This window comes from Exophiala mesophila (genome assembly GCF_000836275.1).
Source record: "Exophiala mesophila strain CBS 40295 unplaced genomic scaffold supercont1.3, whole genome shotgun sequence".
Taxonomy (NCBI): domain Eukaryota; kingdom Fungi; phylum Ascomycota; class Eurotiomycetes; order Chaetothyriales; family Herpotrichiellaceae; genus Exophiala; species Exophiala mesophila.
In genome coordinates this window covers 1,062,617-1,073,274 of record NW_015622506.1, presented here as the reverse complement: position 1 = coordinate 1,073,274, position 10,658 = coordinate 1,062,617, and the positions used below count along the sequence as shown (strand labels likewise).

The 10,658-nt window shown below is 50.4% G+C and overlaps 3 protein-coding genes across 4 annotated transcripts; 1 reads left to right on the top strand and 2 right to left on the bottom strand.

Moving 5' to 3' along the window:
• Positions 1 to 217: 217 nt before the first annotated feature.
• On the bottom strand, positions 218 to 3,824 carry PV10_04036 (uncharacterized protein). The gene is made up of 5 exons (XM_016368556.1): positions 3,402 to 3,824; positions 3,159 to 3,334; positions 2,679 to 3,100; positions 2,141 to 2,623; positions 218 to 2,086 (listed from the first exon to the last, which is right to left on the bottom strand). The coding sequence occupies exons 1-5, from the start codon at positions 3,680 to 3,682 to the stop codon at positions 563 to 565; spliced, it is 2,886 nt and encodes a 961-aa protein (XP_016224344.1). The 5' UTR covers positions 3,683 to 3,824; the 3' UTR covers positions 218 to 562.
• Positions 3,825 to 4,385: 561 nt separating this feature from the next.
• Positions 4,386 to 6,584, top strand: PV10_04035 (uncharacterized protein). Its single transcript, XM_016368555.1, has 2 exons — positions 4,386 to 4,684; positions 4,749 to 6,584. The coding sequence occupies exons 1-2, from the start codon at positions 4,476 to 4,478 to the stop codon at positions 5,929 to 5,931; spliced, it is 1,392 nt and encodes a 463-aa protein (XP_016224343.1). The 5' UTR covers positions 4,386 to 4,475; the 3' UTR covers positions 5,932 to 6,584.
• On the bottom strand, positions 6,465 to 10,653 carry PV10_04034. Of its 2 annotated transcripts, XM_016368553.1 has the most exons (7): positions 10,116 to 10,653; positions 10,054 to 10,060; positions 9,668 to 9,998; positions 9,398 to 9,611; positions 8,981 to 9,336; positions 7,709 to 8,919; positions 6,465 to 7,639 (listed from the first exon to the last, which is right to left on the bottom strand). In XM_016368553.1, the coding sequence occupies exons 1-7, from the start codon at positions 10,180 to 10,182 to the stop codon at positions 6,718 to 6,720; spliced, it is 3,108 nt and encodes a 1,035-aa protein (XP_016224341.1). In that variant the 5' UTR covers positions 10,183 to 10,653; the 3' UTR covers positions 6,465 to 6,717. The 2 variants fall into 2 exon arrangements, with proteins under 2 accessions (XP_016224341.1, XP_016224342.1); XM_016368554.1 differs by having other exon boundaries at positions 10,054 to 10,653.
• Between the last annotated feature and the right edge of the window lie 5 nt (positions 10,654 to 10,658).

Here is a 10,658-nt window from a genome sequence, read left to right as displayed (position 1 = left end):
ACATTTTCCAAGACACAGTTACGGCTGTTTGCCTCATGAGTCAACGATGGTGGAGACGAACTGTTACAATTGAAGAAGTAATGTGACTTTGTGACTATAATGCTTCAGCATTGCGAGCGGCTGAGACTTCCAGTAACTTTCAATGGTGTGAGCTGCAGGATTCAACGCCAAATGTCAGAGGGTGAAGGGGTGCAATGATTCAGCCTCGTGACTGTTCGAAGACACAGCCTTCGTGACTGAAGCATCTTATAACTCTCTCCGATTCACTCAGGCCACAACTGGCTCTTACGTTGCCTGGGTGCGGACCATACATATCAAATTCAATCAGTCTACAGTTGATGTCTGTGCTGGGCACCAGCTCTATAGGTACAGAGACGCTGAAAATTGAAGGGCTTTCTGGGGATATATAGTCGGGCTTTCTGGGGATCTATAGTCGGTCACGGGGAGGAACGACAAAGTCTCGAGAGGACATGTGTGAATGACAGAGATTACAGATCATAGGAGCAGAGAATGCTTTTGGCAGGGATGCTGAAATGCAACTCTTCTATTTTCTCTTTTCCATTTACGCGTACCCTCTCGCCTTTAGCCACTCGAGGATCTGTGCTTCGTCCCGTTGCTTGTAGCTGGCATTCCCGGTGATGGTGTCAGAAATGATGACCAAACTTCGGTTGAAAGGCCCGGTGTTCTTATCCTTGAAGAACGACAAGATGTCGTCTCTGATGGCCGTGTCGGAGTAATGAGTGAGACCATTCTTGATCCATCGATCAATGACAACACTAGTCACAGCCAAGCGCTTCTCAACCCGGGACCACTCATTCTTGGTGAAATCCCACGCTGCATTCCTCGTCTCGTTGTTGTTTGCCACTGAGATGATGCCACTATGTGCGTCTTGAGGGGGGACCGCGTCTGATGTGACAAAATTGAGCAGCTCGAGAGCGCATTCGTAGCTCTTTGACCGGCCGAGCGCAGTGATGGCAATCTCCTTGCCATCCACAGATGTAGTCTTCAAGAACTCTGCTTTGACGGTGTCGTACTCTTCTTGTCCACCGTTGGCAACCACGAGATTGAATACAACGCCTCGAAGATTTTGGTGGATTGCTTTTTCGTCTCCGGCCTTCCAAGCTGCAAACTTCTTCTGACCCTCGGAGATGATACCTTGATGGCCGGCCCCAGCAGCAGCAGCGAGCAATAATTTTCTGGACTGCCCAGTCAACCAATCCTCATTTTTGGGATATTCCCAGCCAATAGCCTCTGCTCGGGGCGAAATCAGCTTTAGGGAAAAGTTCTTCAATCCTGCCGCAATCTCCTTGTTCGAGGCAAAGACTGCGCGGACTTTAGCGAGGGAGCTTGAAATGGCGGACCATACCAGGAAAGATTCTTCTTCCTGGAATCCCTCGAGCAATGCGAGGAGTGCTGCGGTGGTACCATGTCCAGATACAGCCAAGGCCGTAGCATCTCCGAGCAGACCAATCTTGTCCTCGATTGAGAGCTGAGATTGAGCTTCACCTAGCTTTGCCAGCCTTTGCGGGGGGTAGTTGGTACGATAGAAGCCCGAAAAGTCGGCATTGATCTTGTAAAAGGAATCATCCACATCACGAATAGTATCTTCCTTAGCGGTCAAAGCACTGTGAAGCACCTTGAATGGCGAGCCAGTTTTGAGGCCCACGGGAATCCACCAAGTTGTTTCGTCTTCTTCTGTTTTCACGTCTCCTGTGCTCAGGAATCTCTCTTGTCGCAGAGAGATCTGACCGGGCTCTTCAGCCACAGTCACCACCGGGAAGCCAATCTTCCGGATCCAGGGATCCATGAAGGCGAGCACGTCTTGACCAGAGGCAACAGAAAGTGCAGCCCACAAGTCCTTGGTTTTGGCATTTCCGTAGGCATGGGCCTTGAGATAGTCGCTGACACCTTTGAGGAAGACGTCCTGGCCAAGATGATTGCTCAGCATTCGAATGACGGAACTGCCCTTCAGGTAGGAAATCTGGTCGAAGATCTGATCGACTTCAAGGGCGTTTCGAACGGGAACCTCGATGGCGTGAGAGGCACGTAAGGAATCGAGTTGAAGAGCTGATTGAACGCCTTCAGCCTGGGAACAGAGTCAATTGGGGGGAACTCAATGGATACCTCTTCGCATACGCACCACAAACTGACTCCAGACATTCCATTCGGGGTGTAGGTGATCAATGGCCAGCCAACCGACCCAAGTGGCGAAACCTTCATTCAACCACAATTCATTCCACCAGTCCATGGTGACCAGGTTGCCAAACCATTGATGAGCCAATTCATGGGCAACAACGTAAGCAACACGGTTTTGGAATCTTGCATCGGATTTTTCTTCATCGTAGAGGACGGCGGTTGTGCGATAGGTGACAAGACCCCAATTTTCCATTGCTCCCATGGCGAATTCATGAACAGCAAGTAGATCGGACTTGGGTAGGGGATACTCGATTCCAAAAATGTCGGAGAAGTAGTCGATGGTCTTGTGGGCATGTTCAAGGGCGAAACGACCTTGCTCTTTGAGACCACGCGTTGTGTAGACTCGGACTGGCAGAGGTTTGCCGTTGTATTTGCGCTCAGTGAATGCCTCGACGTATTCGAAGTCTCCAATAGCCCAAGCTGCGAGCTAAGGGCATGGGGTTAGACCAAAGGGTATTTATACACGCATGAATAGAACTCACATAGGTGCTCATGGGCGGGGTCTTCTCGAAAGAAACCTTTTTCAAGCCTGGTTTCGAACCTTTTGTCGTAGCCTTTTCAGGAGTATTGGACAATGCGACCAAGTCTTCGGGGATTTCGACCTCAAATTCGAATGTGGCTTTGAGGTTGGGCTCGTCAAAGGAAGGAAAGGCTCTTCTCGCCTCGCAAGCCTCGAATTGAGTGGAGAACATGTAATGGAATTCCCCGTCAGTTGGGGTACCTTGCGCAGGAGGGACGGTGGGCTTGTATTTGGATCGATAGAAGCCAGCCATGGCGTTATTGATGGTTCCTTTATACTGGATCGCAATAATAGCATCTCCGGCTGGTATGCTCTGGGGGAAACTGATTGTTGCCCTCTCGTCCTTTTTGTCATAAGACACATCGGTCGAAGAGGTGACTGCGGCTAATTGGAGTTGTTAGGGCTGTGGAAATAGCAAGCTACGAGGACCAGGCTTGCTTACCAGAGCCATCTTTTCCATATACCTCAACGCTGCTTATTTGGAGCTCCTTGACGTTGATGACCAGCTCTTTCGTGTCTGACTTGATCTTGGAGTGAATCTTCACCAGGCCATCAAATGACCATTCTCCGCCAAATTCTAGATTGAACAACGACAGGTCATAGTGAGTGGGTTTGATGCTATAAATCCCAGGCCCGCTGTCAGTTTTCTGTTCACATGACGTATCGGGTAGCAAGTATAGCTCACGTGTCAGGAAGGATGTCTCGATCTGTGGGAGGAGCCATGGCTGATCGAGCTTCTGCGGAACAGGAACGCAACTGAAGGTTGGAGGGGTATGTAGCAGGTCGGGGGAGGGGCAGTCTTCTAGGTCCTGCAAGGTGACGATGGAGGTTGAGGGCGGGTGTGGAGAGTTTTCTTGAGCACGCGGAGGTTGTGTAGATGAAGCGGAATCGTCTGATACCAAGTGAATGGCGAGGGCCAGCCTTGAGAGAAGAGAAGAGACCAGCAGTGAGTCTAGACTCCAACATGAATGGTGAGGTCGAGGATCCCACCTACAGAACAAGCACCAGTTGCAGTTGCAGTTGCGATGCTACCGGAATATAGGCGCCCAGCGGAAGGAGATGACCGATATTTGAGGTTTATTTAGGTTGGAGATGATGAACAGACTTGGACTCATGTAAGGTGATGTCCAGTCAGTTCGGGCTGAGAGAATCAGGTACCAACGCTAAAAAATTATAAGCTCCTATGGAGCCTGGGGGGGCACATCAGCCCGAGGGGCCCTCTAAAGACCCCTAGGAACCCTCTGCCCCTCCTTGGTGGGGTACATACAAGATGTGTAGGTTGGCAACGGCCAAAGTCTCTTATTACCGTGTACTCGCTGGGAGGAATTCAGGTACAGAGGAAACCCAATCTTGGTGAATCTTCTCACGGAAAACTACCGAGTAATTCTAATTGAATTGTGAACGCCATTTAAATGAAAAGTCTGAATAGGTACCTAGGTGCCTAGGTAGCCAGTTTCAGATGAAGAAAAGCACCCTTCCTGCACCAACGGTTTACAGATGTTTGTAGGCGATGTGTCATGAGATTAGGCTGCAATGAGGCCCGAGGGCCACAAATTGACACCCAATGATCCCCGAGCAAATATGTCCAGGCGCCACAGGCCTGAGGGCGCCTGGCGCCTTAAGTAGAACCACTAGAATCCACCAAACGCGTCGACTGCACAGATGATTACGCGACTCCAATAATTTCATCTCCCCACATCTTAGACGAAGCCATCTCAACGTCACCCATCTTTTCTAATTTTGTTCCCGTACTCTGATCATGCCGGCGCCCGGGGATGACCATGGCGATGGAGGCTCCGATGAAGATGCAATACGAGCCCCTGGTCGATCCAAAGCCCGACAGGCAAACGACCATGACTCCGCTCGAGACTTTGAAGTCACCCGCACTTGGGATCTGCTCACCGAAGCCGCAGATGGCACAATCACTGGTGCAGTTGAAGGATTGTTGGAGGCAGGTAAGAGGAAGAGGTAAGAAATAATAGAACCCATCAGCATATCTCTCTTTCTCTGATCTATGGTCTAAATTATGCAGACTGCTCAAAGATACCACCCCTCTCCAACGAGGCATCATACGCCACCTCATCCTCATCCTCGACATGTCTCTGGCCATGAATGAAAAAGACCTTCGACCGACCCGCTACTTGTTGACTCTCCTCTACACCGAATCGTTCATTCGTGAATACTTCGAACAAAACCCCATCTCCCAACTGGGCATAGTGGGCATGAGAGATGGAATTGCTGTCCGGGTCAGCGATATGTCAGGAAATCCCAACGATCATCTCACTGCCATTCAGCGCATTCGAAAAGAAGAGCCCAAGGGAAACCCGTCGTTGGAAAATGCCCTCGAAATGTCCCGGGCCGCCTTGTTCCACGCCCCCAGCCATGGCACTAGGGAAATTCTACTTGTCTTTGGTGCTCTGCATTCCTCCGACCCAGGCGATATCCATAACACCATCAATCACCTTGTCATGGACAAGATCCGTGTTACGGTACTAGGATTGGCAGCTCAAGTCGCCGTATGCCAGGAGCTAGTACGAAAGACCAATAATGGGGACCCCTCCAACTACGGCGTTGTCCTTCACGAACAACATTTTCGAGAACTCATGATGGCCGTCACAACCCCTCCTGCGACCACTGAAAAGACGAAATCCGCCAGCACTCTCCTCATGATGGGATTTCCTTCACGCACCGTCGAGGACCATCCGAGTCTCTGTGCCTGCCACACCAAACCCAGTCGAGACGGCTATCTCTGTTCGCGGTGCAACACCAAAGTATGCAACCTGCCTTCGGAATGCCCTGTGTGTGGACTCACTCTTATTCTTTCCACTCATCTCGCCCGTTCTTACCACCACCTGTTTCCTCTTGTGAATTGGATTGAAGTGCCATGGTCACAGGCCAGAAGAAGCACTGCTTGTTTCTCCTGCCTCAAACCCTTTCCACCGGTGCCGCCTAAGGAAGAATGGACCCAACCAAACTCCAACAGCAGTCGGTACGGATGTCCAGTCTGTCATCGTCACTTCTGTATTGATTGTGACCTTTTCGCCCACGAGGTCGTCCATAACTGCCCTGGATGCCAGAGTGCAAGACTGTCCACAACCTTAATGGGCGAGACCGAGATTCCTCAGGAAGATGGCTCTTCGAAAAGCGGGCCCCCATCGAGGAACCCTATCGAAAATGGTGGCGCGCATAATCAACAAATGCTAATAGATCCTTGAGATATCAATGATTAGCCTAAGCCACCGACTCTGCATCAGAACGACCAGAATTGAGACTGGGGCATTATTCTATCACCTGGAAGCTCAATAGCGCCATTATCATATGATGACGTTTCTGATCACCACGGAGCTCTGACATCCCAATTACATTCCCTTTCCCAACAGAATGAACTGTCCTGCTTGCGGCCGAAATGAGGGAGGCACCGGGCAACGTTATCGTGATCTGATGGTATGAGGGAGGATAGGTCAAGAAGAATATAAGTGGTCTCTTCACAGAACTGCCGATGCCGAGCAAGGAAAGAACCACATGAAGCCATCAAAAAAAGATCAAACACAACGAGACTTCTGGGACTCTTATGCTAGGGATTAATATACCCCTGACTCATCTAATTCAACCACGAATATCCACGCGGCTATACGAAAGAGGTCCGGTCATGTCAACATCCACGGGCTGGTGGTTGACCCCGTCCCCAACAGACAAAGGAGGATCAGAAACGCTACAGAAACGATGGAAGGAAGCAAGTCAGGAAGAATCGGAGAGATGAAGATGCCAATTCTCGCAATGACAATCATAATGATGGTCATCGGCAGCTGCAGCAATAGCAATCGCACTATTGATAACGTGAGAAGCAAAATCCTAATGTGAATCAGTCACCACCAACACCGCCCGCAAAATTCCAAATATGCCTATTCCGTGTCGTAAGAAGCCTTATTGCAAAAGGGAATTTCAGTTGGCCACCTGAGGCCCATGGCCTCCCAACCCCAATTCCCAACCTGGATTACCAACTATCTGAAATAACCCGTGACCAACAGATCGAAACTCTTCTCACGGTCTTCCATGGCATCGAGGCCTCTCAGATCAACCTGCATTCTTTCCGCAATCTCCTTTTGCTGCCACTGGATGTCGGTCATGATGTTGTTGCCCGCAGTACGGTCACCGAGGGGGTCATCGAGCATAACCTCGGCCCTCTTCCAGGTGATGCGGGCGATGGTACCGTCGATGACGCCGCCCGAGTTGACCTCAGCAATGTCCTGGGCCTTGTTGAGGAATGATATCGCCTTTTTGTGGTGGTCTTGTTCGAATTCGCAGCACGCGATCTTGTAGCATGCCGCCGCTGTAAGAGGGTGCATCGGGTTGAAGTCCTTGGAGATCTGTCGCGTCAACTCGAACGATTTGGCCGCCGAGACGACGTCACCCTGGGCAAACTCGAGATTGCCGTACGCGTAGTATAGATGGGCCATGAAAGACTTATTGCTACCAACCTTCTTGTTGAGCACGCCCTCGCATTTTTGGTACTTGCTGTACGCCTCGGTGTACTCTTCGCGCAGGTAGTGTATCCGTCCCACTTGCATGTAGCTGATGGCAAGCATCATGGCCGCGTTGTCCCCAATCGCCTCTCGAATATGTCGCGCTTTTTCCACATACTCCATCGCGGCATCAAGATTGCCTTCTGCCATCTCTATGTTGCCTAGATTAGAGAGTGTATTGGCAATTTCCATGTCCCCCTCTGGCAGAAGCCGCGTTCGGATCGCGAGCGCCCCTTCCAGAGCATCACGTGCTTTGCCCAAGATATTCTGCTCGTAGTAGGTAGTGCCTTCAGTGTTGAGAAGATGGGCGTAAGTAAGCGAGTCCTTATCTTGAGCTGCATTGCGTGCAATATTAATCAAGGTGAGGGCTTCGTCATAGTCGGCAATTTCAAAGAGGTACCTATAATTCAGTCAACAGACAGGCTCTGTTACTTCATAAAAGGTCTACAACAAAAGAGGCGTGGCTTACCATGCAGCATTAGCCAAAAGTCGCACAAAATATGGGGCAGACGCCATTCCCTTGAGTGGGAACTCATCTGCCGGACGATTGGAGGCATATAGTCGGTACTTGTATGCCAGGGTGACGACATGCTGGATCCAAATTCGACACCAGTACCAAGCCTCAGTAAGCGGTCGGCCATCCTGCTGTTTGGGAAAGGCATCATATAACAAGCAAACCATGGCATCGTAGAACTGAGTCAACTCCTCTTTACCCTGGTAGTTTACGGCTTCCTGAACGGTTCGGTGCATGGAGATCTGGCGGCCGGTCCGCTTGATCAAACCTTTACGTTGTAGTTCGTCGAGAGCTTCGCTTAGTCGAGACGATGGATTCACGACGGTCTGAATAGATGGACCAGGTACGGTGGTATTTGCGCTTACGCCGGAGGTGCGGCAAAATCCGAGTTTGTCCGTCAACATTCGCTGGTCACTGGGCAGGAAGAGATCCAGCAGTAACGAGTCTGGCGCCAGTAGGGAGATTCCTGAGAGGATGTTTTTCGCTGGAGTCTCCAAGTTCTTGAACGCAATGTTCCACACAGTATCAAGAGACTGTATCAGAGGATCACGAATCGTAGTTTGGCGGGGTGGCAGCGTATGGAAACTCATGTTGAACAACTCCATATAAGCACGGACGGTGCCAGTTTCGTTGATCTCGGGATCCCGGATCTGAGTAGCGGCGTGGCGAATAGCAATAGGGAGACCACCGGTCTTCTTCATCAGAGCGGCAATGGCTGCTTCTTCAATCTCGTGCATCATATCCTCAGGATCAAGATGCCGACCCACCCATTCATCACCGAGCAATGCCAGAAGCAGATTTCGTCGTTCCTGGTCGGTGAAAAGCTGGACTGTCTCACCGTGTCGATTTTCGTCTTCAAAGAAATTGTGGAAGGATCGAGATGTCAGCAACATAGCTCCATGGCCGCCTGAAGGCCAGTAGCCCTTCAACTGCTGCTCACGTTCGGCGTTGTCATAGATGAGGAGCCATCGTTTCTGTGTATGGCGTAGCCATCTCAAAACGCGCATCAGGTTTTCATCAAAAGTGGTATTGTTGTCGGCACCTTCCAGCTCTAAAGCAAGAGCAACGTCGGTGAAACTCTGTCGCAGGGCAGCCTTTGTTTCTGATTGGATCCAAAAAATGGCATCGTAATCCTTCTTGTAGCGTTTGGCATATTCCAGCGCGATCTGGGTGCAAGTCATGAGTTAGCCATGGGTCGTTCCCTTATCACTGACGAAATTAACTCACCTGAGTCTTGCCAATACCTCGTCGACCGTAGATGGTATAGGTACGAATTGGTGGGTTCTCTCTGACGCCCAGCCAGGCATGGATCTTTTCAATATCCTTGTCACGGCCCGTGAAGTGGTCAGTGCGAAAAGGGGGCAAGAGCTCGAGGGGAAAGATTGCTTTCTCAGATCCATCCATCTGCTCGACACGCTGTCTCAAAACACCAACTTCGGCTGCATATGAACTTTCCTGGACATGGTTGACTCTGCTGTTATTGGTAACCTCACGCAGGTGCTTGATGGTCATGTTCAGAGCCTCAGAAGTCTCACGGATCCTGGGGTCCATAGAGCTTGAGTAGTTTGCCGAGAAATCGGTTTCTGGAGGAAAGGACAGGGTTAGCCACACCTGTGGAAAGATAAGTAGGATTCTAGTACTCACCATCGTAGTTGCGTTGGAGATAGAGGATAGAATGTCTGAGTAGGGCAATCAATGGCTCCACGACACCCATAATTTCAATGCGTATTGAATTATCGGCATTAGTGTTGAGCTCCATCGAGCTGCGGACTGCATTGACAAGCAGTTCCAGGTTTCTCCTTAGCTCATTCATCCATCGGTGGGTTTTTGAGAGCTTGGAGGGAGAGTCCACAGAGAGCTAATGTAAGGGTCAGCTGCCGTTAAGACGCAACATCCTCACTAGATAGAGAGTACCTTGACATTGAGATAAGCCAATCTCCAGAGAGCACTTGTGTCGATAGTTTTGACTTCGACGACATCATCTTTGGAATCATGGTTTTCCACCACGAGTTCCTGAATGAGCATCTCAAAGTTCCACAGCCATCTGACAAACTGGACAATGACAAGCAACATATTGGACCTCAAGGCCGAGCCCGACTTTTTGGCATTTTCACGTGCTTTGTATACCCAGTCACTGAAGACTTGGTGGGAAGTGAAGTCATTGGATTGTTCTCTATCTGTCTTGGTCAGATCATGAAGTTCGTTGGCGTTTTTCCATGCTTCAATGAGGAACTCGCGAGAGTCACTGGGCTGCTGTCAGTAAGGCTGAAGGAGGGAAGGGTGACAAGGTGGATCTTTACTCGAAATCTGGATAGCAGGGTCAGTCTGGTCAACGTAGTGAGGTTGCTTCTCGGTAATGTACCAATGTCCCACTCATCTTCCTTCATCGCGGCCTTGAGCCCATAGGTGTTGGTGACCCTGCCCGACATGGCTCCAAACTACATGAAGGCACCACAAGGCTGAGGGGTTCAAGACAGTAATCAAGCTGTGGACAGGGACGGGTTGGTTTGTGAGAGCACAGTGACCAAGAGTCTTGACCTCGCAGCTCTGGAGGGGTCACGATCAGGCTGAAAGTTGACTCTACAGGAAAGAAGAAAAGACAGGGAGGGAAGGGAAAGAGGAGGGACTCCATGGATCATATGGTCAGCCCGTGTCCTTGAACAGAAGAAGATACAGACCCGAAGACCAATGGTAGATTGAAGGAAGTCCTTGGTGGGATGGTCGACGTGGCTGCCTTGTGCGCCTTGTGGTTCGCAAGTTGGCCGACGTCGAGCAGCGTTGGCCGGCAATGCATTGGACCTGGACCAGTAAAGATAGACCTACATCTGTAGACATGCGGGTTGAATGCACATGCTGAGGCACAGGTGCCATACAAACCGGGCAAAAGAGGTGACATGAAGTATGG